This window comes from Piliocolobus tephrosceles, chromosome 13 (genome assembly GCF_002776525.5).
Source record: "Piliocolobus tephrosceles isolate RC106 chromosome 13, ASM277652v3, whole genome shotgun sequence".
In the NCBI taxonomy this organism is placed as follows: Eukaryota; Metazoa; Chordata; class Mammalia; order Primates; family Cercopithecidae; genus Piliocolobus; species Piliocolobus tephrosceles.
In genome coordinates, this window is record NC_045446.1 from 108,060,915 (window position 1) to 108,086,481 (window position 25,567).

The 25,567-nt window shown below is 42.6% G+C and overlaps 2 protein-coding genes across 6 annotated transcripts in view; both read left to right on the top strand.

Annotated features, from left to right (window-relative positions):
- UBE4A (ubiquitination factor E4A) overlaps positions 1-11,814 on the top strand; it is a 42,911-nt gene extending 31,097 nt beyond the window's left edge. For all 5 annotated transcript variants that reach the window (XM_023208357.2, XM_023208360.2, XM_023208358.2 and 2 more), the window contains 4 exons: positions 2,306-2,486; positions 3,103-3,250; positions 4,876-5,033; positions 8,912-11,814. In XM_023208357.2, the coding sequence (XP_023064125.1) occupies positions 2,306-2,486; positions 3,103-3,250; positions 4,876-5,033; positions 8,912-9,038 (614 nt within the window). In that variant the 3' untranslated portion in view covers positions 9,039-11,814. The remainder of the gene's footprint in view (positions 1-2,305; positions 2,487-3,102; positions 3,251-4,875; positions 5,034-8,911) is intronic.
- Positions 11,815-13,994: 2,180 nt separating this feature from the next.
- Positions 13,995-22,993, top strand: ATP5MG (ATP synthase membrane subunit g). Its single transcript, XM_023208362.1, has 3 exons — positions 13,995-14,317; positions 20,076-20,236; positions 22,147-22,993. The coding sequence occupies exons 1-3, from the start codon at positions 14,266-14,268 to the stop codon at positions 22,243-22,245; spliced, it is 312 nt and encodes a 103-aa protein (XP_023064130.1). The 5' UTR covers positions 13,995-14,265; the 3' UTR covers positions 22,246-22,993.
- Positions 22,994-25,567: the final 2,574 nt, after the last annotated feature.

The window sequence follows — 25,567 nt, forward strand, 5'->3', positions numbered from 1 at the left end:
TTTTTTTTTTGAGACGGAGTCTCGCTCTGTCACCCAGGCTGGAGTGCTGTGGCCGGATCTCAGCTCACTGCAAGCTCCGCCTCCCAGGTTCACGCCATTCTCCTGCCTCAGCCTCCCAGGTAGCTGGGACTACAGGCGCTGCCACCTCGCCCGGCTAGTTTTCTGTAGTTTTTAGTAGAGACGGGGTTTCACCGTGTTAGCCAGGATGGTCTCGATCTCCTGACCTCGTGATCCGCTCGCCTCGGCCTCCCAAAGTGCTGGGATCACAGGCTTGAGCCACCGTGCCCGGCGAGACTCCATCTCAAAAAAAAAAAAAAGGAGAAGAAGAAGCGATAGGCCTGGCGCGGTGGCTCACACCTGTAACCCCAGCACTTTGGGAGGCCGAGGCGAGCGGATCATACGGTCAGGAGTTCGAGACCAACCTGGCCAACATAGTGAAACCTTGTCTCTACTAAAATTACAAAAATTAGCCAGGTGTGGTAGCACGTGCCTGCAGTCCCAGCTACTTGGGAGGCTGAGGTAGGAGAATAGCTTGAACCCAGGAGGCGGAGGTTGCAGTGAGCAGAGATCACACCACTGCTCTCCAGCCTGGGCAACAGAGTGAGACTCTATCTCAAAAAAAAAAAGAAGCGATGAGTCTACAAGATGTATCCACAATGAAGTTCATTGATAAGTGTGGGAAAAAACTGAAAATAGTAAAAATGTCCACCGGTAAAGACGTTAAATAAATAACTTATGGTGCAGTTACAACTGGAAAAGTCAGCCATTAAAAATGATGTAAAACAGGCCAGGAGCGGTGGCTCAAGCCTGTGATCCCAGCACTTTGGGAGGCCGAGACGGGTGGATCACGAGGTCAGGAGATCGAGACCATCCTGGCTAACACGGTGAAACCCCATCTCTACTAAAAAATATGAAAAACTAGCCGGGCGAGGTGGCGGGCGCCTATAGTCCCAGCTACTCGGGAGGCTGAGGCAGGAAAATGACATGAACCCGGGAGGTGGAGCTTGCAGTGAGCTGAGATCGCGCGACTGCACTCCAGCCTGGGCAACAGAGCGAGACTCCGTCTCAAAAAAAAAAAAAAAAAAAAAGATGGAAAACAGCCTGGTTACAGTGGCTCACACCTGTAATCTCAGCAGTTAGGGAGGCCAAGGCAGGAGGATCACTTGAGCCCAGGAGGTTGAGACTGCCTTGAGCCATGATTGTGCCACTGCATTCCAGCCTAGGCAACAGCAAGACCCTGTCTCAAAAAAATAAAACATAATTTTTTTAAAAATGATGTAAAACGGCTGGGCACAGTGGCTCACACCTGTAATCCTCTAACACTTTGGGAACCGAGGCAGGAGGATCACTTTGAGCCCAGGAGTTTGACACCAGCCTGGGCAATATAGTGAGACCCCATCTCATTTTTTAAAAAGATTATGTGAATCACCCCTATTCTATAGAACTTTCTGTGATAGGCCAGGCGCGGTGGCTCAAGCCTGTAATCCCAGCACTTTGGGAGGCCAAGACGGGTGGATCACGAGGTCAGGAGATTGAGACCATCCTGGCTAACATAGTGAAACCCCGTCTCTACTAAAAAATACAAAAAAATAGCCGGGCAAGGTGGTGGGCGCCTGTAGTCCCAGCTACTCGGGAGGCTGAGGCAGGAGAATGGCGTAAACCCAGGAGGCGGAGCTTGCAGTGAGCTGAGATCCAGCCACTGCACTCCAGCCCGGGCGACAGAGCGAGACTCCGTCTCAAAAAAAAAAAAGAACTTTCTGTGATAGCGAAAATATCCTATAAATCTGGGCTGTCCAGAACCATACTTAACTAGCCACATGTGGCTAGTGTGACTGAGGCATGGATTTTTAAATTTATTTTTAATTTTAATAGCCACATATGGCCAGGGGCTGCTATGTTGGACAGCACAGGGATGTACACTTAATAAAATGGTAAAGTATTTGCAATATAGTTACTGAAAACAGTAAGTTTCAGAATATGTAAAATATCATTTTTGTTTTAAAAATGTCTGTGTATGTCTAAATATGGATAGAAAAGCTAGAAGGACAAAATGTTAAAATAGCAAGATGTTAACCGTGTTTATCTCTGGGTGGTAGTTTTTGTCTTTTTTGTGTTCGGTTTTGGTTTTTGCTTGTCTATATTTTCTGCAGTGAAAATGAATTACTTAGTTTTTTAAAAAGTAGTTCCTTCAAAAATTTTAAAAATAAAATAACAGTAGTCCCCAGAGGTCTCCAAATAAATTATACTTAATAAGGAATAAAGTGCTAATGGATTGAGTTTTCAGAGACTTTGGATTCTTTTCCAGAGATCAAGTCACTCTTTGTGCATCCCTTCCTGGCTGAGCGCATCATCTCCATGTTGAACTACTTCCTGCAACACCTGGTTGGCCCCAAGATGGGTGCCTTAAAAGTCAAGGACTTCAGTGAATTTGACTTCAAACCCCAGCAGCTTGTATCAGATATCTGCACTATCTACTTAAATCTTGGGTACCTGAGATTGAAATTTGTCAAGCCAGAGGGGATGCTAATGTTTTGATTTAGGGTTTTGATAGTAGAATGACCGGTTGGTAATTATGTGAAAATAGAAAAGAAATGATTCATTCCTAGTTGGTTGATGAAGGAATCTTCTGTAGTTTTAAATAAGGAGATTTTATCTGGGCAAGGTGTCGTGTGCCTGTGGTCCAAGCTATTTGGGAGGCTGAAGTGGGAGGATTGCCTAAGACCAGGAGTTTGAGACCAGCCTGTGCAACACAGCAGGACTCTGTCTCTAAAAACTAATAAGATTTTGAGTGACCCATGGGACATTAGGATTTCCAATATTCTGCTTTGATCTGTGCAAAGATAAACTTTACTGATTGTACCACTGTTTGGAAAAATAGCATTCTTTTAAGGTCACATGACACTTGATAGACTTCCTAGAAAGTCTTTCTATATCAAAAAGTATATATATAAAAAATATATATTAAATATATAAATAATATATATATTAAAAGAATGTTCATGGCTTTTAAGTGGTGAGAATACTTGTTCTGCAGCCTGTCTATTGTCTCTTCCATTGACCTACCCTCTGGTGAGCAGTTTTTTTCTGATGCTAACCTTCCAGGGATGAGGAGAATTTCTGTGCCACTGTGCCCAAGGATGGACGTTCCTATTCCCCAACTCTCTTTGCACAGACAGTTCGAGTCTTGAAGAAAATAAATAAGCCTGGGAATATGATTGTGGCTTTCAGCAACTTGGCAGAGAGAATCAAGGTGAGGAAGAGGAGGATTTGTTTGCTGATTTCATTAAGAACCACATTATCAGCCAGGCACGGTAGCTCAAGCCTGTAGTCCCAGCTACATAAGAGGCTAAGGCTAGAGGATTGCTTAAGCCCAGGAGTTTGAGGCTGCGGTGTGCTATGATCATGTCTGTGGATAGCCACTGCATTCTAGCCTTGGCAAGATAGCAAGACCCCGTCTCCTAAAAATCCACACAAAAAAATCAGATTGTCACCTCAGCTGTGCTGATTTTTACCCTATTTCAGGGAGGAAAAGAGCATTGCCATGAGAAAATATAAACAGATGGTTCTTTTTGGACAGTCACTTAGAACTATAATATTCTTAGTTTTATTCTTGTTAACATGAGAGTGAGAATAGACATTTAAGAAATCAGCTGGGTGCAGTGGCTCATGCTTATAATCCCAGCACTTTGGGAAGCCAGGGTGGGCAGATCACCTGAGGTCAGGAGTTTGACACCAGCCTGGCCAGCATGGTGAAACCCCGTCTCTACTAAAAATATAAAAATTAGCCGGGCATGGTGGCGCGCACCTGTAATCCCAGCTACATGGGAGACTGAGGCAGGAGAATCACTTGAACCTGGGAGGCGGAGGTTGCAGTGAGCTGAGATCACACCACTGCACTCCAGCCTGGGCAACAGAGCGAGATTCCATCTCAAAAAAAAAAAAAGAAAGAAATTTAAGAAACCTCAACTAGAAGAGAAGAATGTGCACATTTATGTAAGATGTTTTTACGAAAACGTTTATACACAGAGTTGCCAATAGATTTTAAAACCTAGGGTGTTAATACAGAATAACTTCTTTGGAAAAAAATACAAGATGAGTAATTTTCAGTCACTAATTTTTATTTTCATTGTCTCTATGTTTGTAGTTAGTAGCTGGCTTCTATTGGAATATGCATACATTTTAAAGATTAAAATACTATATTGTATTTAGCTAAATCCCTTTGGTTAGAGTATGACAGCTCTATTAGCAGTTAAGAAGAAGGAAAATCATGGCACAACAGTCTAATAGAAAACCTTCCTTGTTGCTGTCAGTCTTCCCTTCATTGAGTGTCTTTATTGAGTTGGACTTCATCTTTGGTTAGAGCTTAGCTAGGTGGATCCCTGAGGAACTCGAGTTGTGAAGGAATTAAATGTTGAAACAACTTTAAAATTCCTATACCTGTTTGTATCAAAAATCAAAAACTTCTTTTCATACACAGGCTGCATGAGTGACTCTAATTATGCAAACAATACCCTCCTCCACTTCCCCTTCTCCATCCCCTTTTGAATTATGGCATTTATAACAGAACTATTGCCAGATGGATGTTGTATGTGATGTATTTCTTTTCCTCCTAACATTTCAACCCATTTCTAGTGTGACTGCCAGCAGCTGAGCCAACTTAAAGTTCCAGAGTTGGGGCTCAATGCTTAATTTGTTCCCAGAATATCTATCTTGGCTTGTTTTTGAGAAAATGAAGCTCACATGTGTCACTATCACTGTCAAGGGTTATTAATGACCTGTTTTTTATTTTTGAGACAGAGTCTCACTCTGTCATTGAGCACACTGAATTCAGCTGCACTGTGAATTCACTTTAACTACCAGATGTTGTATACTCAGTCTCTTGCAGACCTCCAACAACAGGAAGAGGAAACCTATGCAGATGCCTGTGATGAGTTCCTGGATCCCATTATGAGCACACTGATGTGTGACCCTGTAGTGCTGCCATCTTCCAGAGTCACTGTGGATAGATCCACCATTGCAAGACATTTGCTCAGGTAAGCCAGTCCCAAAAAGCAGACTCAAGAGCACAGATATATATTAGTTTGCTATCTTTCTCTCCCAGGCACCTAATACAGTACTTTGCACTCAATAGATACCACATATTATTGATTTACTGATATGTTGGAAGGCATTTTGGTATCAATTGCTAGGATATAAACATTTCACAACAAAACATTCTGTTAAGAAATGCTAACTTTACCTTACCTCTTCCTGCCTTAAGAAAATAATTTCTGGGGCCGGGCGCGGTGGCTCAAGCCTGTAATCCCAGCACTTTGGGAGGCCGAGACGGGCGGATCACAAGGTCAGGAGATCGAGACCATCCTGGCTAACCTGGTGAAACCCCGTCTCTACTAAAAAAAAAAAAAAAAAAGAAAATAATTTCTGGCTGGGTGCAGTGGCTCATGCCTGTAATCCCAGCACTTTGGGAGGCCGAGCTAGGCGGATCACTTGAAGTCAGGAGTTTGAGACCAGCCTGGCCAACATGGTGAAACCCCATCTCTACTAAAATACAAAAACGTTAGTGGGGCATGGTGGTACGCACATGTAGTCCCAGCTACTCAGGAGGCTGAAGCAGGAGAATTGCTTGAACCTGGGAGGCAGAGGTTGCAGTGAGCCAAAATCACACCACTGCACTCCAGCCTGGGCTCAGGTGATCCTCCTGTCTCAGCCTCTGGAGTAACTGGGACTACAGGCATGCACTAACACTCCCAACTAATTTCTGTATTTTTTGTAGAGATAGGGTTTCACCATGTTGGCCAGGCTGGTCTTGAACTCCTCGGTTCAAGTGATCCACCCGCCTCAGCCTCCCAAAGTACTGGGATTACAGGTGTGAGCCACTGCACCTGGCCTGTTTTTTTTATTTTTGAGACAGAGTCTCGCTTTGTCACCGAGGCTAGAGCGCAGTGGTGTGATCTCAGCTCACTGCAAGCTCCACCTCCCAAGATCAAGTGATTCTCCAGCCTCAGCCTCCTGAGTAGCTGAGACTGCAGGTGCATGCCACCACATCTGGCTAATTGTTGTATTTTTAGTAGAGATGGGGTTTCACCCTGTTGGCCAGGCTGGTCTTGAACTCCTGACCTCAAGTAATACGCTCACCTCAGCCTCCCAAAGTGCTGGGATTACAGGCATGAGCCACCTCACCCAGCCTGCTTTTTCTTTTTTATTTAAGGTTTTACACTCTATTCACCGTGTGGGTTTACTCACGTTCTGTTGCTGCTGTTGTATCAGCCGTGGTAACCATGAATTTTCCCCAGCCTGCCTATTCTTTGGACAGTCTGCCCCATGATAACTATAGAAAAATCAAGAATGAAGCAATAAATGGTAGCTTATTAGCTACTGAATGGGCCCCTTAACTGTTTTAGTCCAGCATTAGATAGAAATGAGTGCTGAAAGACTCTGCCTATTTATAGATTTATCTATTTTTTTGAGACAGGGTCTTGCTCTGTCACCGGGCTGGAGTGCAGTGGCATGATCTCACCTCACTATAGCCTCACCCTCCCAGGCTCAAGCGACCCTCCTACCTCAGCCTCACCAAGTAACTGGGACCACAGGCCATGCACCACCGTTCCTGGCTTATTTTTGTATTTTTTGTAGAGAAGGGGTCTCTCTATGTTACCCAGGCCAGTCTCAAACTCCTGGGCTCAAGCAATCCACTCACATCAGCCTCTCAAAGTGCTGGGATTACAAGCATAGCCACCTTGTTTGGCCTCTCCATATTTAAAATTAAGTTATATTGAGCCAGGCACAGTGGTTCACGCCTGTAATCCCAGCACTTTAGGAGGCTGAAGAAGGTGGATCACTTGAGATCAGAAGTTTGAGACCAGCCTAGCCAACATGGTGAAACCCCATCTCTACTAAAAATACAAAAATTAGCCGGGCTTGTGGCATGCATGTAATCCCAGCTACTTGGGAGGCTGAAGCAGGAGAATCGAACCCAGGAGGCAGAGGTTGCAGTGAGCCGAGATCACACCACTGCACTCCAGCCTGGGTGACAGAGCGAGACTCTGTCTCCAAAAAAAAAAAACATGAAGTTCTGTCTCTACAAAAAATTATTTTTAATTAGCCAAGTGTAATGGCACATGCCTGTAGTCCTAGCTCCTCAGGAAGCTGAGGCAGATCGCTTGAGCACAGGAATTCAGGCTGCACTGAGTTATGATTGCAGCACTGCACTCCTGCCTGGGCAACAGAGCAAGACACTGTCTCTAAATAAACAGATAGATACATTTTGTATACTTTGACCCAAAGTTAAGGAAATTTTTTAATATTAAAAAAATGAATTTTTGGCCAAGTGCAGTGATTTACGCCTGTAATCTTAGCACTTTGAAAGGCCGAGGCAGGTGGATCACCTGAGGTCAGGAATTTAAGACCAGCCTGGCCAACATGGTGAAACACTGTCTCTACTAAAAATACAAAAATTAGCTGGGCGTGGTGGCACACGCCTGTAGTCCCAGCTACTCAGGAGGCTGAGGCAGGAGAATCCCCTGAACCTGGGAGGCAAAGGTTGCAGTCAGCCAAGATAGCGCCACTGCAACTCCGCCTGGGCAACAGAGCAAGACTCCGTCTCAAAAAAAAAAAAAAAAAAAACTTTTCACCTCTTGGTATTTGGTACTAAGCATTCACTATATGGATTATGCTGTGCTAGATGGTATGTCTTTTGCAATGAAAATTTATATTTTATAGTGGCCTCAATGTAGAGAAAAGCTATATCAGCCCTTAAAGTATGTCATAAACCAAGGTTGTCCAAGCTGTGTGTGTAACCCAGGATAGCTTGAAATGTGACCCAACACAAATTCGTAACGTTTCTTAAAACATAAGAATTTTTGGCAATTTTTGTTTTTTTAGCTTATTAGCTATTGTTAGTCTTCATGTATTTTATGTATGGGCCAAGACAATTCTTCCACTGTGGTCTGGGAAGCCGAAAGATTGACACCTGTCATAAACCTTCTTACGTGTCAGGAAGCCATAATCTGCATGTACTTGCATAACAATCAGCTGACTAAATCAAATGTTGGTCTACAAGGCTTTATTCCTTAACATCTTATACTGTCCTAAGAATCTGTCACTATAATTACAAATAGTTCTTTACACTGACATGAATGTACAGTGTCTCTGTCTTAGAGAAATCTAAAGGTGACAGAAGCATAGCATTTTTTAAGCCACTGTAATGGAATATCATCTGAACAGCAGTGTTGAAATAAAATTTATTAAGAAATAGAGGCCAGGTGGGTGGCTCACGCCTGTAATCCCAGCACTTTGGGAGGCCAAGGCCGGTGGATCACTTGAGGCCAGGAGTTTGAAAGCAGCCTGGCCAACATGGTGAAACTCTGTTTCTACTGGAAATACAAAAATTAGCTGAGTGTCGTGGTGCATGCCTGTAATGCCAGCTACTTGGGAGGCTGAGGTTGGAAAATGGCTTTAACCCAGGAGGCAGAGGTTGCAGTGAGCAGAGATCACGACACTGCACTCCATCCTGGGTACCGCTGCACTCCAGCCTGGGTGACAGGGCAAGACTCTGTCTCAATAAATAGATAGATATAGATAGATAGATAGATAGATAGATAGATAGATAGATAGATAGATAGATAGATAGATAGAACTCCTGACAGGGCAAGACTCTGTCTCAATAAATAAATAGATAGATAGATAGATAGATAGATAGATAGATAGATAGATAGATAGATAGATAGATAGATAGAACGAACTCCTGAATCATCTTTTTCTCACTCTTTCCAACTCCGACTCAGCATTTGACTCAAAGTTATAATGCACTCTGGTTTCATTCTTAAGATGCGGTGCCCAGGTGTTCTATTTTTGGCTTAGAATGTTAGAACTTACAGAAATAACCCTATTTTCCTTTCTCTCTTCGTCCCAGTGACCAGACAGATCCCTTTAACCGTAGTCCCCTCACCATGGACCAGATCCGTCCAAACACAGAACTAAAAGAAAAAATCCAACGGTGGCTTGCAGAGAGGAAACAACAAAAGGAGCAACTTGAATAGATACTGTGAACTAACCAAACCAAAACCAACCCCAGAGTGCAGATAAACAATTGTTTGTGGTTTCTCTCTTTCTGGTTCTGTTCCTTTTCTTTCTTTTCTTTTTCTTTTCTTTTTTTTTTTTTTTCTTTACTAAATTAGAGAACTGCTCCTGCTGAAATTATGATAGTTAAGATTCCTAAGAACTTGACAATGCTCCCCTGGCTTGCAGGAAATTATACTTATTATAGCATCACCAAGTTTAGAAATCATCACTCATTTCACCTTTTGTTGTCTCTTCATATTCTTCTTCCTTTTCCTAAATGAAATTATTTCAGCTACTAAAACTTCCTGTCACCCCGCTATTTCTCTTCCAATTACTGTTCAGACATTTTTGGTGAGTGCTGCTTTTATAAGTATATGATATCACATATTTCAGTGACAGCTGATGTCATCAGAAAATCCTGTGTTATCCTGTGTATTTACTAGTCCTCATGATCTAGACCCTTTTCTGTGTTACACAATAACTTCACATAAAAGCAGATACCTTGAAGTTTGTGTAGACTTTTGAATAAGATGATAGATGAGAATTTTTTTGAAAAAAAAAAAGGAATTTAAAGGAATCTTGTGCAACTTCTGTTGATAGCTCGTAATTTTGTTATACAGTCCTTTTAATGAGGATTGGTAGCGCAATCCTACCAATTGATGGGGGTGAGGAGACTGTTGGGCCCTTATGCTCTTATGAAAATCTGTTTCTACAAGGACTAGGCCTAAGCAGGTTTAGGCAACGAATATCATATCCATGAAAAATGTCATTTTAAGACACTAATATCAACAGTATATCTCAGTGTGTGAGATATATACATACACACATATACCCCATGTGCTTTTTTATGTTGGTTTAGTGTAAACTGAGTACCACTTTATATTTTCTCTTCCACAGTGAGATGTATGCAGTATGTGGCCATGTTTACTAACATACTCATTGTTGACAAAATGCTGAGATTATAAGATGTATATAGTTAATATTTGTTTGGGCTTGTGACCTGACTTCTAAGAGCTACTTCTAACACAGCCTTAGGTCTTCAATTAACAAAGTAGGAATTTGGGCACAACCTTGTCCACAAGCCATTTTAAACATCCACTTAGTCCTGTGTAGTTAGTAGGTGGATGTTCACCACTTTCATTAGTGAAATTGAGCTCACTACTCAATTGTGCAGCTTAATATGCTGACTAGGGACATTCCCCCTATGGACTGTCTTTATATCACTGTCTTTCTAAGCCCAGAGATGTCATAAGTGACAAGAAAAGTGATAGGATCAAGAAGTGGGTGTCACTGCTTCATTTGGAACATGTTATTAACTATGGTCTCTTTCAAATAAAATAGTAGTTTTACATTTCAACACAAGTTGCTATAAGCAGTCCTTGATGTGTTTTCAATTGCATCAGCTGGAAAGCCTCAAATCTAAGAGGGCTTCCCACCCGAGATATAAACTAGGTATTGCCTATTGCTGTGCTTATAAATGAAAAAGGAAGTTGAAGACACTTTTGCAAATGCCAGAATGTAAGATTCATTCGGTGTGCTCCCTGGGCCTTTACGGCATGGGTTGACAGGATTTGTTTATTTTCTAAAATTAGCTTCATTCAATATTTATCATCCTCCTTTGCCTCTCTGAGAATGAACTATGTATAAAATAAGCTTCTGCCTATTTGCATTTATCCTTCAAACCCAATCTAGTAGGATGTTTTCATTTTAAAAACAAGGGGAAAAGACCAGAGTTTTTCAGGAGGAAAATGGGCACAAAAACTCAGAAGGCAGCTATTCCCAGCAGCTTCCTAGTTAACAACCCCCATGCTGCCTCCAGTCTCTGTCTGTATTCTTCTGTATTTAACCTTCAGATTGTAAGCCTTTTCTGGCAAGCTTTTCTTCTTTTTTTAAACTATTTTCCTGAAACTTTTTATGAATGGCTGTGGCACCATTAATGCTGCTGAATATCTTTAAACTCTTTGCACAGGCAAGTGTGTAGCTTAAGGCCACTACTGGTAAGGAAACCAAGTGTCCTCTGTGCCTTTTTTCTTTCTGTGAAGTAATTTAAGGACATCCAAAAAAATTAGACTTTAAAAAGTTATCTTGGTACAACACCGTGTGTATATATACACTTGGAAGCTTAAAAAGGTGTCTTGTCTGGAACTTAGAAGCAGCTCTAAATCTAGTAGAGCAGACTTTCTAACATACCTAGTTTTGTGTGTTGGCTTTGCTGGAGTATGATAGCAAAATGAAGACTCTTACACTCAGCTCTGGTATTGCTCATAACTTAACAAGAGGCTAATACTAAACTTGGAAAATTGTTTAAGTATGTTTTATCAAGCAGTCTGGGTTTTGTTTTTTACTATAGTTTTTAATGGATATGTGAAAACTGAAGGAAATGTTAAAGGTTTTTTTAATGGTGCAAGTGAAGGTGCCAGTTGCTATTTGGTATCACACTCTACAAAAGCTTCATTACTTTATTTGATGGTGGTTGCTAAGCAGCCATTGCACACAGCATAAGTCTGCTGGGTGCCTTTACAAGCCAGAGGCTGATGCTGCACTGTTGTGATGTCATGTGAGGAAATAATGCACATGCTCTAATTGCTCAACAGGAAATGAACCTAGAAACAGAAAATGAAAAGGTTGATTGAAATAAAACTTGATCAACACGACTGTATTTTGAAACATTCCAGGAAGGTTACTTCTTGTTAAACTTGCCTGGCAGTGTTTGTTCAAAACTTGTATTTAATAAATGAACACCTGACTTACAAACCTTTGTTATCACTTTATTCCAGTATTAAAAGCTAGTGGCAGTTTCAGAAATCTCCCTGAAAACTTAGAGGATTCTGATGTTTCACTTTTTTTTTAGGTAAGTAACATCAAATATGTGTGACCTGGCTGATCCAGCCTACCTTACCAGGCCTCTGGAGGGGACCCTGGGGTTACCCTCAGGAGATGAATCTCACGGTATGGTTTTCCTAACCAGCTCTCTTTTGGCTTCACTGTTTATCTGGCCTGAACCCCAGGTCTCTGTAATCATTTGCTGTTATCTTCCCCTTTCTTGCTCCTTGTTTCTATACCCCTGCCATGCAAGATGTCAGCCTAGATCAACTCAGCCATTCCCCTCTGCTGCAATATCCAAACTGCAGACCATTGTTGGAGGAAAAAGACAATTTTTAGAATGGTGCAACCACAAACTTATCTCTAATGTTGCCCAACAACCCTTCTGTGTGTCCTTCAGCTATTCCAAACTTTGGCCTCCTTCCTTAAATTCCTTCCCATCCCCCCCTCCCATTTACCCTTCACAATCCAATGACTTTGCCTTCATGTTGCTGGGAAGATAAGACTTCAGAGACTTTGAAGACTTTCAAACCTCTTTCCCATCATCACATCTGTGGAAAAGGCCCCATAGATCCCTGGCTAGTTCTCCTTTCCTGCCTCATCAGGAAAGGATATTGCCTCTTGTCAATATCCCTTCTCATCAGGCAGGATGGCCTGTGCCTGTAATCCTAGAGCTAAGCAAGAGGCAGAAATGGGATGATCTCTTGAGGCCAGGAGTTTCAGACCAGCCTAGGCAATGTGACAAGACCCCATTTCTAAATAAATAAATGACTGCCTCCTCTCTGTCTTCAATTTCTCCCCTGAGTTCCACATCCCCCTTGGGTTTTCTGACTTGTAATCCTTTACAGCCATATTTCTTCACCATTCACCCTGGCTTCTATCCTAATTTTTTGAAACTGCGCTAATTAGTTAAAGATTGCCATATTGCTAAATTAACTTTCCCATCCTTAATTTGACTTTTCTGCAGTATCTAGGGTAGCAGAATCACTCCTTCACTGAAAAGTTCCTAGTTCCTTGATACCACTTCAAATTTTTCTTTCCACCCCTCTAACCATTCCAAAAATCAGAGATTTACTTCTGCTCAGACTTCCCCAGGATATAGTTCTGTTCCTCTCATCAAATGCCACTTCCCTACATACATCTTTTCCTTCTCATATTAAACTATGAAGTTTCAGCCCTCTGTAGTATACAGCTGTTCTCTTACACATCAGCTCAAGGGTCTTCTCTAGGAAGTATGCTGAAATCACCACCATGCCTAATCTGATAGAATGCCCCCTCTGAGTTTACATTGCAGCTTCTTCAGATCTCAACTCTGCCACTTCCAAATTGTGTGGCCATTTTTCAAGACCAGTCTCAATGGGGACAATGCCTTACAGGCTTTCTTTAAATTCCAAAATGCCTGGCATAGTGTGGGCGTTCAATACAGGAGTTTTTTCCCTCACATCTGCACAACTCCTTGTGGCTAACTAGGGAATTAGGGGAAATGGATTCCAATCCTGATACAGGACTTTGGGGAGACTGGGATTACAAAAAAAATCAACTTTAAAAAGGGCTATGGGGCCAGGCGCGGTGATTTACGCCTGTAATCCCAGCACCAAGGCGGGCGGGTCACTTGAGGCTAGGAGTTCGAGACCAGCCTGGCCAACATGGTGAAACACAGTCTCTACTAAAAATACAAAAATTAGCCAGGCGTGGTGGCGGGCGCCTGTAGTCCCATCTACTCGGAAGACTGAGGCACGACAATCGCTGGAACCCGGGGAACGGAGGTTGCAATGAGCCGAAGTCGTGCCACTACACTTCAGCCTGGGCGACAGAACGAGACTGTCTCAAATAAAAAGGGCTATGGGTTAAGCCTAACAGGTTGTGTGGTGCTTGCTCGGCCCCTAACTTTGTATGTTTGGCCTTGGACCTTCTCTACCTCTGTACAACGATCGTGTGGGACTAGAAGAATCTCAGCGAATGCTTCTGCAGCACCGACTTCCTAGGTTCTCAGAAAGGAAGCTAAAGCACCAGACGCGAAATAGCGGAGATCGGCGGCAAGAAAAGCACTGAAGGTTCAGGGCGCATGCGCATTTGCGCTCCTTGCCGGGTTTCCGGCCCTCTGCTAGTGGCTGCCCAACAAAATGCCTGCTTCTCTGCGGAATCCCACTGTTCTTCACATGCTCTCTAATATCATCTTTTCATATCCACTTTCTCTTCCATGTTGAAAAAAGTAAGTGGACAGACTGGATTCTGCAAAGATCTTTGGACATTTAAATATCCTCGACCGGCGCGAAAAGAGGCGGCCTGACCTTGGAAGTGGGATGGGGTCCTGCAACGGGTCCTTCCGGCGGGTGACATTCAGCCGGCCGTTACGTCCCACGGACTTTGCATTCCAGAACCATGGCCCAATTTGTCCGTAACCTTGTGGAGAAGACCCCGGCTCTGGTGAACGGTGAGCGCGATGTGAGACCGCCGAGGCGGGCACACGGGCGGCAGGGAGGCCTGCGATGGCCTGAGAGGAAGAAGCGGGCGGCGAAGACCCGAGGGGCCTGCGGGTGCCGGGGACGGGATGGCCTGCAGGTGGAGGAAGCAGGAAGGTTGGCGACTCTCCTCTAGCCTTCCGCTCGCCTCACCTGCAGATTGGGTTCTCTACACAACCTAGAAGTTCCTAAAATCTAACCACCACCGGGAAGAGAGGTAGTGTGAAGGATGCCCGGCGTTGCCCGGCAGCTCCGCCATTACGCCCCCTGAGATCGCTAAGGGCAGGAATATAGAGGGCATGGCTCTGTTAGGAGAGCTAAGAAAAGGAAGGGCAGAAACGTGTGAAAGTACATCAATTCGGCCTCATCACATGGTCTGGTTGTCAGTGGAGTTTTTGGAAGTCAACAGAAATGTCGACTTTGCTTTCTGTCCTAGACGGATTCTAAGATACTTCCACTTTAATCCGAGGGAAATTTTAGGTAGAAATGGACTTCATGGATGAGTATCCGTGCCCCGAGAAGCATAGAACGGGATCTGTATAGTAATCCTTGTTATAACAGCTTAGCATTCGTGGAAATTTTTCGGCTTGAAGAGCCTCACTGGTAGACCGCTGTATTTCATAACAACCCTGAATAATCACAGCCTCTGACTACTAGTTTATTTGGCCAGTAAATATTTCAGTTGTCTTCTCAGTGGCAGGCTATTCATTTTATTGGTGAAGCGAGATAAGATAAATTGACGTGAGGTTTTCCTAAATGTGCTGTATTCCAGTAAGTGACTGAAGGTCGGATCTCTAACTTTCGCCCAGATTTCTGAAATGTGAATAGAAAGCAGAACTTCAAAAAAAAAAGTAATACTTTTTAGCCTCTTTTGCTGTGTTTGAGTTTGATTTGGGTATTTTCTTTTTCTTTCTTTCTTTTTTTTTTTTCCTAGAAGACAGGGACTCTCACTCTGTCGCCCAGGTTGGAGTGCTGTGGCAGATCACAGCTCACTGCAGCCTCTGCCTCCCAGACTCAAGCGATCCTCCCACCTCAGCCTCCTGAGCAGCTGGGATCACAGGCGTGCCACCACACCTGGCTAATTTTTGTATGTTTTAAGAGACGGGATTTCGCCATGTTGCCCAGGCTAGTCTCTCTCTTTTTTTTTTTTTTTTTTGAGACGGAGTCTGGCTCTGTTGCCCGGGCTGGAGTGCAGTGGCCGGATCTCAGCTCACTGCAAGCTCCGCCTCCCAGGTTCACACCATTCTCCTGCCTCAGCCTCCCGAGTAGCTGGGATTACAGGCGCCCACCACCTTGCCCGGCTAGTTTTTTGTATTTTTTAGTAGAGACAGGGTTTCACCATGTTAGCCAGGATGATCTCGATCTCCTGACCTCGTGATCCGCCCGTCTCGGCCTCCCAAAGTGCTGGGATTACAGGCTTGAGCCACCGCGCCCAGCCCAGGCTAGTCTCTTAACTCCTGGGCTCAAGGGATCCTCCCGCCTCGGCCTCCCAAAGTGTTGGAGTTACAGGCGTGAGCCACAGTGCCAGCCTGGTATTTTATCCATTCTCTCCTCCCTTCCCTCCATCACCAGCCAAACTGTGAGTTATTGAAGGCTCTCCTGTAGACCCTCACAGCCTACTAGTGAAACATTTTACACATTTTCCCAAAGAATTTAAGCTCGCAAGAAAATCTTTTACTTTACTAAGATTGTTTTCTGTCATAGAGCTCTACAATTTTATATTAATCAAAAGAGATGGCCCTGCGGCAGTGGCTCACGCCTGTAATCTCAGCACTTTGAGAGGCCGAGGCGGGCAGATCACTTGAGGGCAGGAGTTCGAGACCAGCCTGGCCAACATGGTGAAACCCCATCTCTACTAAAAATACCACCAGGCCTGGTGGTGCACGCCTGTAATCGCAGCTACTTGGGAGGTGGAGGCAGGAGAATCGCTTGAACCCAGGAGGCGGAGGTTGCAGTGAGTCGAGATCACACCACTGCATGCCAGCCTGGGAGACAAAGCGAGGCTCCGTCTCAAAAAAAAGCCTGGACACCATGGCTTAAGCCTGTAGTCCCAGCACTGCGACGCCAAGGCGGGTGGATCACCTGAGGTCAGGAGTTCGACACCAGCCTCACCAACATGGTGAAACCTCATCTCTACTAAAACAGAAATTAGCCAGGCGTGGTGGCGGGCTCCTGTAATCCCAGCTACTCGGAAAGCTGAGGCAGGAAAATCTCTTTAACCCAGGAGGCAGAGGTTGCAGTGAGCCAAGATGGCACCACTGCACTCCAGCCTGGCAACAGAGGAGACTCCGTCTCAAAAAAAAAAAAAAAAAAAAAAACTAAAGAGAAAAAAGGATTGCAGGCTTCACTCTGGACTTCGTGGATGATTTAAGGCACAATTCTCAATATTTCAAGTGGATTTTTTTTCTGGTGTGGCTTTCACATTTTTTAGGTGGCACATATTAAGGAATTGCAATCTAGTTTTTATGATAAAATCTAAAAAGAAAAGTAACACCAAGGTAATTTTTTTGTTATGAAATATATAAACCCTTCCCTCTGTTATTGTAAATAATTGAAAGATAATTTGTTATTCTTCCAAAAGTACTTAGAAAGGAGGACTCAGCTGGGCTGGAATGTTAACGTGGAAATACACTTTGCTTTATAACATATACAGGCTAGTGTATTAAATGTGAATGTTAAATATTTAATAAAAATTACTGACTATATCTGTTAATTCCCCTGGGGGCCAAAGAAGCTTATGGAAATAAGTAAATTTATCATCAGGCTTGCCTAGGAATCATAGAGTCTGATTTTTTTTTTCCCTTAACTGTAGACTTTATTTCTATTTCAGTAGTTTTTCCAGTAATCTTCCCATTCTAGGATCCAATCCAGTGTACCACATTGCATTTAGTTTCTGGGTCTTTCCAACCTCCTTTGGTCCAGGACAGTTTCCCAGTCTTCCCTCATCTTTCCTGACCTGGGTATCTAGGTATCTTGTCTGTCTAGGTATCTGTCTAGGTATCCTGAAGAATTTCCCCAATCTGGATTTGTCTAGTGTTTTTTTCATGCTTAGTCTGGAACTATGGATTTTGAGGAAATATCACAGTGATGAGATGCCCTAATCACGTATCAGGAGGTATATGATATTCATGTGACATCTCTGGTGATACAAGCTTTCATCACTTGGTTATAGGTTCCTCCACTGTAAAGTTACTGTTTTTCTCTCTGTGTTCTATTCTTTAGAAGCAAATAACTAAGCCTATCCCATAAAGGCAGGGTGTGATTACAGTGGAGGGATTCCATCTCCTGTAGGAAGGAATATCTACATAAATTAAATAGAATTCTTCTGTGAGAAAGATTTGTCTCTTCTCCGTTTATTTATCCAGTCACTTATTGTATGGACTTGTACATTCATTTCATACTATGTATATCAAATACTGTATTATTGCTCAAATTATTTCACCCTTGGTTATTTGTGAGCTCTTTCAGGTTAGCACCTCCGTCCTTTTGACATGCTGCCTCCCTTTCTGATACTACAAGATGCTTTAGATTTATATTGTGTTTTCCCTGTCCCAGCCTTAGAATCAGCCATTTCGCCAAGGAACCTTAATTCCTTTTATTGGACAATAGAATTGAGAAACTAAGGTCTGGATGCTGTTTATGTTCCTTGCTACTAGAACATCACTACCTCTAGGTCCTCTCAATTGACAGAGATATAGATAGGTATCCGTATAGATGTGTATATATGCATACTAACCCATGTATATGCATGCATATATGTATATATAATTATTTCTGAGTCTATCAGTCTGTGTATATATTAAGCTAAACCTGAGTCCAACTCTAACCTAGTACCGTGGGGTTTATTCTTGCTTCTTTTCTTGCTTACCTGTAACATTACTCAACCTCCACTGAGAAACCTAGCTCCCATCATCTACCATTCATTATGTTTTATCTCTTGTATACATGTAAAGCAGTTTCAAACTCTTTAACCTGTATCCCCTAAGAAACAAATTTACCGCCTAAAATAGTGTTTATGTACAGTAAACTGATTCTTTTTTTTTTAAAGGATGAAATGTCTGTGTGTTGGAGATAATATTGACAATTGGTTGACTGTTCCACAGGACTGTACTTTTTTTTATTGTCCCACCTTACAGGCATTGGCAGTTCTATTTGGAACCATCTCTTAGAGCTTTGTGTCTGCTTGAAGGTATGCCTATATCCTTGGCCGGGTGCGGTGGCTCACGCCTGTAATCCCAGCACTTTGGGAGGCCGAGATGGGCGGATCACAAGGTCAGGAGATCGAGGCCATCCTGACTAACACGGTGAAACCCCATCTCTACTAAAAATACAAAAAAAAATTAGCCCTGGGCGTGGTGGTGGGCACCTGTAGTCCCAGCTACTCAGGAGGCTGAGGCAGGAGAATGGCGTGAACCTGGGAGGCGGAGCTTGCAGTGAGCCGAGATCGCAGCACTGCACTCCAGCCTGGGCGATAGAGCGAGACTCCACCTCAGAAAGAAAAAAAAAAGGTATGCCCATATCCCCAAACACAGAAGATGAAGGAGATAGTAATTCAGAAATACTCAAATGGAGGCCATTAATACAAGGAAAACACTAAGAGCCTTGGGTCATCTGTCTTTGAACAGTAGACACTTTATGGGCCTTCATGCTATTTTTATTACATTTCTCTTGTAATTTTTGAAACAAAGTCTCATTCTGTCCCCCCAGACTGGAGTGTCATGGTGAGATCTTGGCTCACTGCAACCTCTGGCTCCCCTGTCCAAGCAATTCTTGTGCCTCAGCCTCCCGAGTAGCTGGGACTACAGGCGCACACCACCATGCCCAGCTAATTTTTGTAGTTTTAGTAGAGACAGGGTTTCACCATGTTGGGCAGGATGGTCTCAAATTCCTGGCCACAAGTGATCTGCCCGCCTTGGCCTCCCAAAGTGCTGGGTTTACAGGCATGAGCACTGCACCTAGCCTCTCTTATAATTTTTTAAATAAAAAAAAGGTCTTCCTCTTTCTGAAATCACTACTACATTCTCACAACTACCCTGGTTGTTAATGGTCTCTTCTCTTGAAATAGTAAATAACTTGAGGAATTCCAGCTTGGTAATAGATTCTAGTTTGGGCTCTTAACGATACATGTAGGTTTTACTTTTATTATTTGTGATGTCTTTGAAAGAGGAGCAGCTGTGCTTTTGTCAAGAGAAAGATTTAATCCAGCACATATTGATGACAATACCAAAATGGGTACCAGTTGTTTTAATTCCATCTGAACTTGTGTATAATATTATAACTTTCCATCTTGTTCTTAAGAGTGCCATTCTAAATCCTTTATCCCTTTCTTCGCCTTTTTCTTCAAATTTACTTATCTCTCTACCAAGAAAATATGAATAAATTGACTGTTCTCTTGTTTCTAAATCCAACTTCTGGCATTTTTACAGTTAGCTAGATTTGCCATTCATAAATGAAGTACAGTACTAGCTGGCCACTAGTGAAGTACTGGCATAATTGAATGTGCTTATAGCATCCTGCCTGATTGAACAGCCCTGTGGCACAGGTGTTCTGCATCTTTAAAAGCCTCTTGTTACCAGGGAGCAGCTTTGACTTTTCACACCGGGTGCACATTTGGTACAAGCAGTGAATGAAGGTGATGCATGAATAAATATTTGTGTCCAGCCCACACATCTGCTTCTTTCGGTCTCTAGTGAGTTCATCCTGGTTTTTTTGTTTTGTTTTGTTTTCCAGCTGCTGTGACTTACTCGAAGCCTCGATTGGCCACATTTTGGTACTACGCCAAGGTTGAGCTGGTTCCTCCCACCCCTGCTGAGATCCCTAGAGCTATTCAGAGCCTGAAAAAAATAGTCAATAGTGCTCAGACTGGTAGCTTCAAACAGCTCACAGTTAAGGTAACCATGGGCTAAATGAAAACGGATGTGCATAACAGAAAATGTCTTCCCTTGGGATTTTTCTGATTGTTTTGATTAATATATATGTTTCCAATGTGGCTGAATCCAACATAATGAGGAAAAAAATTTTGACTGCTGAGGAAGATACTTACTTTTCTAATTTTGTCACCTGAGTAGAAATAATTAGCCCATTTTATGTCTTAGTTTTCTAACAGTCTTAAACCTAGCAAAAAAGTGACCATTTTTATTGGGAAATTTTTTTTTTCCTTTCCTATATTAGACAGTATACTAAAATATGATGGCTTGCTTTGCTGAGTCTATACTTTTTTCATTTGTAGTCCTGAGATTGTCCCCAGTTCAGCCAAAACATCTCTTGAACTATGTCACAGTCAGGAAGCTAACACTTCTTATATGTAAGATAAAAATACCAAACCTGGGTTATTGAATTGTGTGAAGATAAAATCTAAAAACTGTAAGAATTGGAACTTGTGGCCATGCGCAGTCACTTCCTGCCTATAATCCCAGTACTTTGGGAGTCCAAAGTAAGTAAGAGGATGGCTTGAGGCCAGGAGTTCAAGACCAGCCCAGACAACATAGCAAGGCCCTATCTCTACCCAAAATAGCGAAAAAAATGTGCCAGGTGTGGTGGCATGCACCTGTAGTCCCAACTACTTGGGAGGCTGAGGCGAGAGGATCGCTTGAGCCCAGGAGTTAGAGGAGGCAGTGAGCTATGATTGTGTCACTGCCTGGGTGACAGAGTGAGACCCTGTCTCCTAAGGAAAAAAGGCCAGACCTGGTGGCTCATACCTGTAATCCTAGCACTTCGGGAGGCCGAGGCGGGCAGATCACGAGGTCAGGAGATCGAGACCATCCTGGCTAATACAGTGAAACCCCGTCTCTACTGAAAATACAAAAAATTAGCCAGGCGTGGTGGTGGGCGCCTGTAGTCCCAGCTCCTCAGGAGGCTGAGGCAGGAGAATGGTATGAACCTGGGAGGCAGAGTTTGCAGTGAGCCGAGATCGCACCACTGCACGCCAGCCTGGGTAACAGAGCGAGACTCCGTCTCAAAAAAAAAAAAAAGGAAAAAAATAACTGGAACTTGGATTTTATTTGCATGATCCAAGCACAGAGTACAAAAAGCCTAAATGATTGCTAATTTTAGAGCCTACATCCTGGGAAGTATGGTTGTTTTTCAGAAGACTTCCATAAACTTCTGGTCTAATTTGATGGGGAAAATTCACTTCCAGAAGTACTGAAAGGAAAAGGTCCAGGTTTGTTATGGAAAGTTTTTTTTTAACTAGAATTTCAAGATCCATATTCTAGCTCCATGTATTAATAACAGTGCTTTCCTGAACCAGATGTGTATATTTCTCCTTGGGGCAGTAAAATGTTGATATGAATACCAGATACTTTGTCAGAGTTAAGTCAAATACTAAATGAATAAAAATGAGGTCTAAAGGGGGAAGACAGCACTTCATCTTTCAGCAGATTTTCTTTTGCCAGACAAAAATGTCTATTCAGAGACTCGGCCTTCCTAGAGCCATCCTTTCATATGAATGCCCTATCTAAATGCACCAGCTATATCCAGGATGTGGGTTGTTTTAGGGCCCATAAAGTGTCTCATAAACTTATAATGAAAGGGTTAAGTCAGTTCAGGTCTGTAAAGAATGCTTTGAAAGAATTTATAAGCTCTAACTACTTACCTTACAAAATTGAAAGTTCAGGGGTTCTCAGCAGTTGAACAAAAGTAATGTTAGTAATTCTCAACTTTGACTAAAACTGCCTTCTAGTTTGAATAGTGTCTTTATGTTCTTTGTCTCCTTAATTCTGGAAAAGAATGGTTTCAAAAAAAAAAAATATATATATATATATATATAAAGATACCTTAAAATCTATGCTTCTTTTTTCAGGAAGCTGTGCTGAATGGTTTGGTGGCCACTGAGGTGTTGATGTGGTTTTATGTTGGAGAGATCATAGGCAAGCGTGGCATCATTGGCTATGATGTTTGAAGACCAATCTTTAACATCTGGTTATATTTGATTTATTATTTGAGTGTTGTTGGACCATGTGTGATCAGACTGCTATCTGAATAAAATAAGATTTGTCAAAACAGTGTTTTTTCCATCAAATACTCCATGAAAGGTCACACTTTCTCTTGATATTAAGCTGGGTTGTCTTTAAACAACTCTAAATGCACATCTGTTTAGCCCAAAATTAGAAAGGATATGTGTGGCGATATTAACCTGGTACATGAATATATGGGAATAACGTTTTAATTTAAAGGTTTGGAATATATATATTTAAGCTTTATTTCCAGAACAGTGAGGGTTAGGTCTTAGGAAAACTAGAACTTGCCACAGTAGGAGAAATGGTAGTACCATATGCCAGTGATAGAGATGAATCATGTCAGTAGTTAGAAAGAGTAACATTTCAACTGTTTCTCTCTGCTAAAATCACAGAAAGACCCTATTACCAACATCTATGTCTGTAAAAATGTTAGAGTACTTGTCATCTTGAATATAGCCTCCCCCAGAGAGAACAGGGTGGTATTCTAAGTATGTATCTTTCTAACATCTTTAACAGTAGGACAGAGCCCTACATTAGAAATCTGATTTTGATGTGTGTTATTCGTTTGTCTGGTTTTACTGCCTTCGCAGAAACAAAATGCCCTACAGATATTTAAACAAAGTAATAATTAGCATCTTCCCGGGATCTAAATAGTATATTACATCCTGAAGTAAATGAAATGATTGGTATTAGTCTGTCTTCTGGAGCAATTTTATTGGGTACGTAGGAGAGATTGATCATTCCTTGGCTTTTCCCAGGGATCTTAAAATCCTTAATTGACTCACTGGTACTTTCCTAAATCCACTGTTATTCCTGCAGCCACAGCAAAACATACAATACCAACTGATGATAACCAAAAGGTGGTTGCATATTTATTATAAAAGCATTATGGCTCACAATATAGTATTATTAATCCTTTAATAGTGTTGAACCTTTATCCAGTCAATCCCAAATTTACCCACTGCATTTAGGACACTGCTATTTTAGCCTAATAAACGGCACAGCTTATCTAAGTGATAGGCAAGAAAGTTCCCATAGAGACTACCACGCTGCTAAAATGTGAAGTAATGCCTAACTTACTCCTGCAATAAACAGGTGGTCAAAACTGAAACGACCGCTTTTCAAAAAGACTGATGTGAGAATGGCAGTCAGTTTCTTTTTCATACAGTGCATGATTATTCAAATTAACCGGAAAAAAACAAGGTAGGAGATCAGCTAGTACTAGTTAAAACCTACAGACACCTAGTTGATTAATGATATGTAATGTGATTGTTTATAACACCACTGTCACACCAGAAGGTCCTCAAAATAAACATTTACTACTCACTTCACTGCAACTTCCTCTTTTGCCATACAGAACACCTCTGGTCTCTCCTGTGGCTAATAGTGCATGTACAGAATTTTCTTAGGTTAAAAAATAGCAGTGAGCTCCTTGAAGTGGCCACTTGACTTCACCAGGCTTGTTTCTCTATTTTTTTTTTTTTTTTTGTCCTCATCAACCCCAGATGTCTTCTAACAGAACTACTGAGGCTTTCACTGAATTTGTGTGCTGCCAAGTGTTTGTCATTGGCAAACTCGGTGTTTATTGTGCACCTCCTAAGTTCTAGGCACAATTAAAATGGCAAAAACATTCAGGAACAAGACTGTTACCTGTTTCACAGAGTTTGAACTGTTAGGTAATTAGGCATGCAATTACTATAAGATGTGAGAAGTACTATAATGAGGGAAGGGGAAGGTATGCTTGAAAGGCTAATCCAGGGCTGGGCGCAGTGGTTCACGCCTGTAATCCCAGCACTTTGGAAGGCTGAGGCGGGCGGATAATGAGGTCAGGAGTTTGAGACCAGCCTGGCCAATATAGTGAAATCCTGCCTCTACTAAAAATACAAAAATTAGCCAGCTGTGGTGACGTGCACCTGTAGTCCCAGCTACTCGGGAGGCTGAGGCAGGAGAATCACTTGAACCCGGGAGGTGGAGGTTGCAATGAGCCAAGATCACACCACTGCACTCCAGCCTGGGCAACAGAGTGGGACTCGTCTCAAAAAAAAAAAAAAGGAAGGCTAACCCAGATGAGAAGGAGGTTCAAGAGAAGTTGTCAGAGACAATAGTAACTATATAAACCAGAAAAGTAAGTTAGCCAAGAAGAATGGAGCAAGGTATGCTGGGCGGGTGAAACAACCTGTGCAAAAGCTATTGTCAGAAAAAGTGTAGTACACTGATGATCTGAGAGTGTAAGTGTGGCCACATTGCCAGGCAGAGGAGAGCACTGAGAGGTAAAGCCAGAGATGGTGGGGACCAGATTGTATTTTATGCCTATTAAGGCTTGGACTTCTTTAAGGACAATGAATGGAAAGCCACTGAAAGATTTTGACAAGGCACAGTCCTGCCCTGAAGTAACTTGTGTGGTCTAACATCAGCAGGTAATTTCAATTCCATGTAACAAAAGCCAGAATAGAAACCTGCAAACTTGCATAGGGTTCATGTAACAGTGCATGTGGTCCTGCAATTTTCTCAGTATGTAAAAGTAGAAGTAAGTACTCATTTAGTAGTAGGCATCACGAGGAGAGAGAACATAATGGTCAAGTCAAAGCTAGTTATACGAATATTTGTCACTGTGGTCCAAAGGTTTATTCCTAAGGAAACTGCTATCTATATGTAAGTAAATGAGGCTTTTTGTTGAGGCTTTCATCATTTCGACACTACTGTGGCCAGGCGCAGTGGCTCACGCCTATAATCCCAGCACTTTGGGAGGCTGAGGTGGGCAGATCACGAGGTCAAGATATCAAGACCATCCTGGCCAACATGGTGAAACCCATCTCTACTAAGAATACAAAAATTAGCTGGACGTGGTGGCACATGCCTATAGTCCCAGCTACTTGGGAAGCTGAGGCAGGAGAATCACTTGAACCTGGGAGGCGGAGGTTACAGTGAGCTGAGATGGTGCCACTGCACTCCAGCCTGGCAAAGAGCGACACTTCATCTCAGAAAAAAAAAAAAAAACTAATGTGAGGCCAGGTGTGGTGGTTCACGCCTGTAATCCCAGCACTTTGGACGGATCACCTGAGGTCACGAGTTGGAGACCAGCCTGACGAACATGGTGAAACCCTGTCTCTACTAAAAATACAAAATTACCCGGGCGTCGGTATACATGCTACTTGGGAGGCTGAGGCAGGAAAATCTCTTGAACCTGGGAGGCGGAGGTTGCAGTGAGCCGAGATCATGCCATTGCACTCCAGCCTGGGCAACAAGAGCGAAACTCAGTCTCAA

What these genes read in the sequence shown, in the direction of transcription:
- ATP5MG (XM_023208362.1), top strand. Translation starts at nt 14,266, where the DNA reads ATGGCCCAATTTGTCCGTAACCTTGTGGAGAAGACCCCGGCTCTGGTG. An exon ending in GACCCCGGCTCTGGTGAACG is followed by an intron (nt 14,318 to 20,075) that starts GTGAGCGCGATG and finishes TTTGTTTTCCAG; the next exon opens with CTGCTGTGACTTACTCGAAG. An exon ending in TCAAACAGCTCACAGTTAAG is followed by an intron (nt 20,237 to 22,146) that starts GTAACCATGGGC and finishes TTCTTTTTTCAG; the next exon opens with GAAGCTGTGCTGAATGGTTT.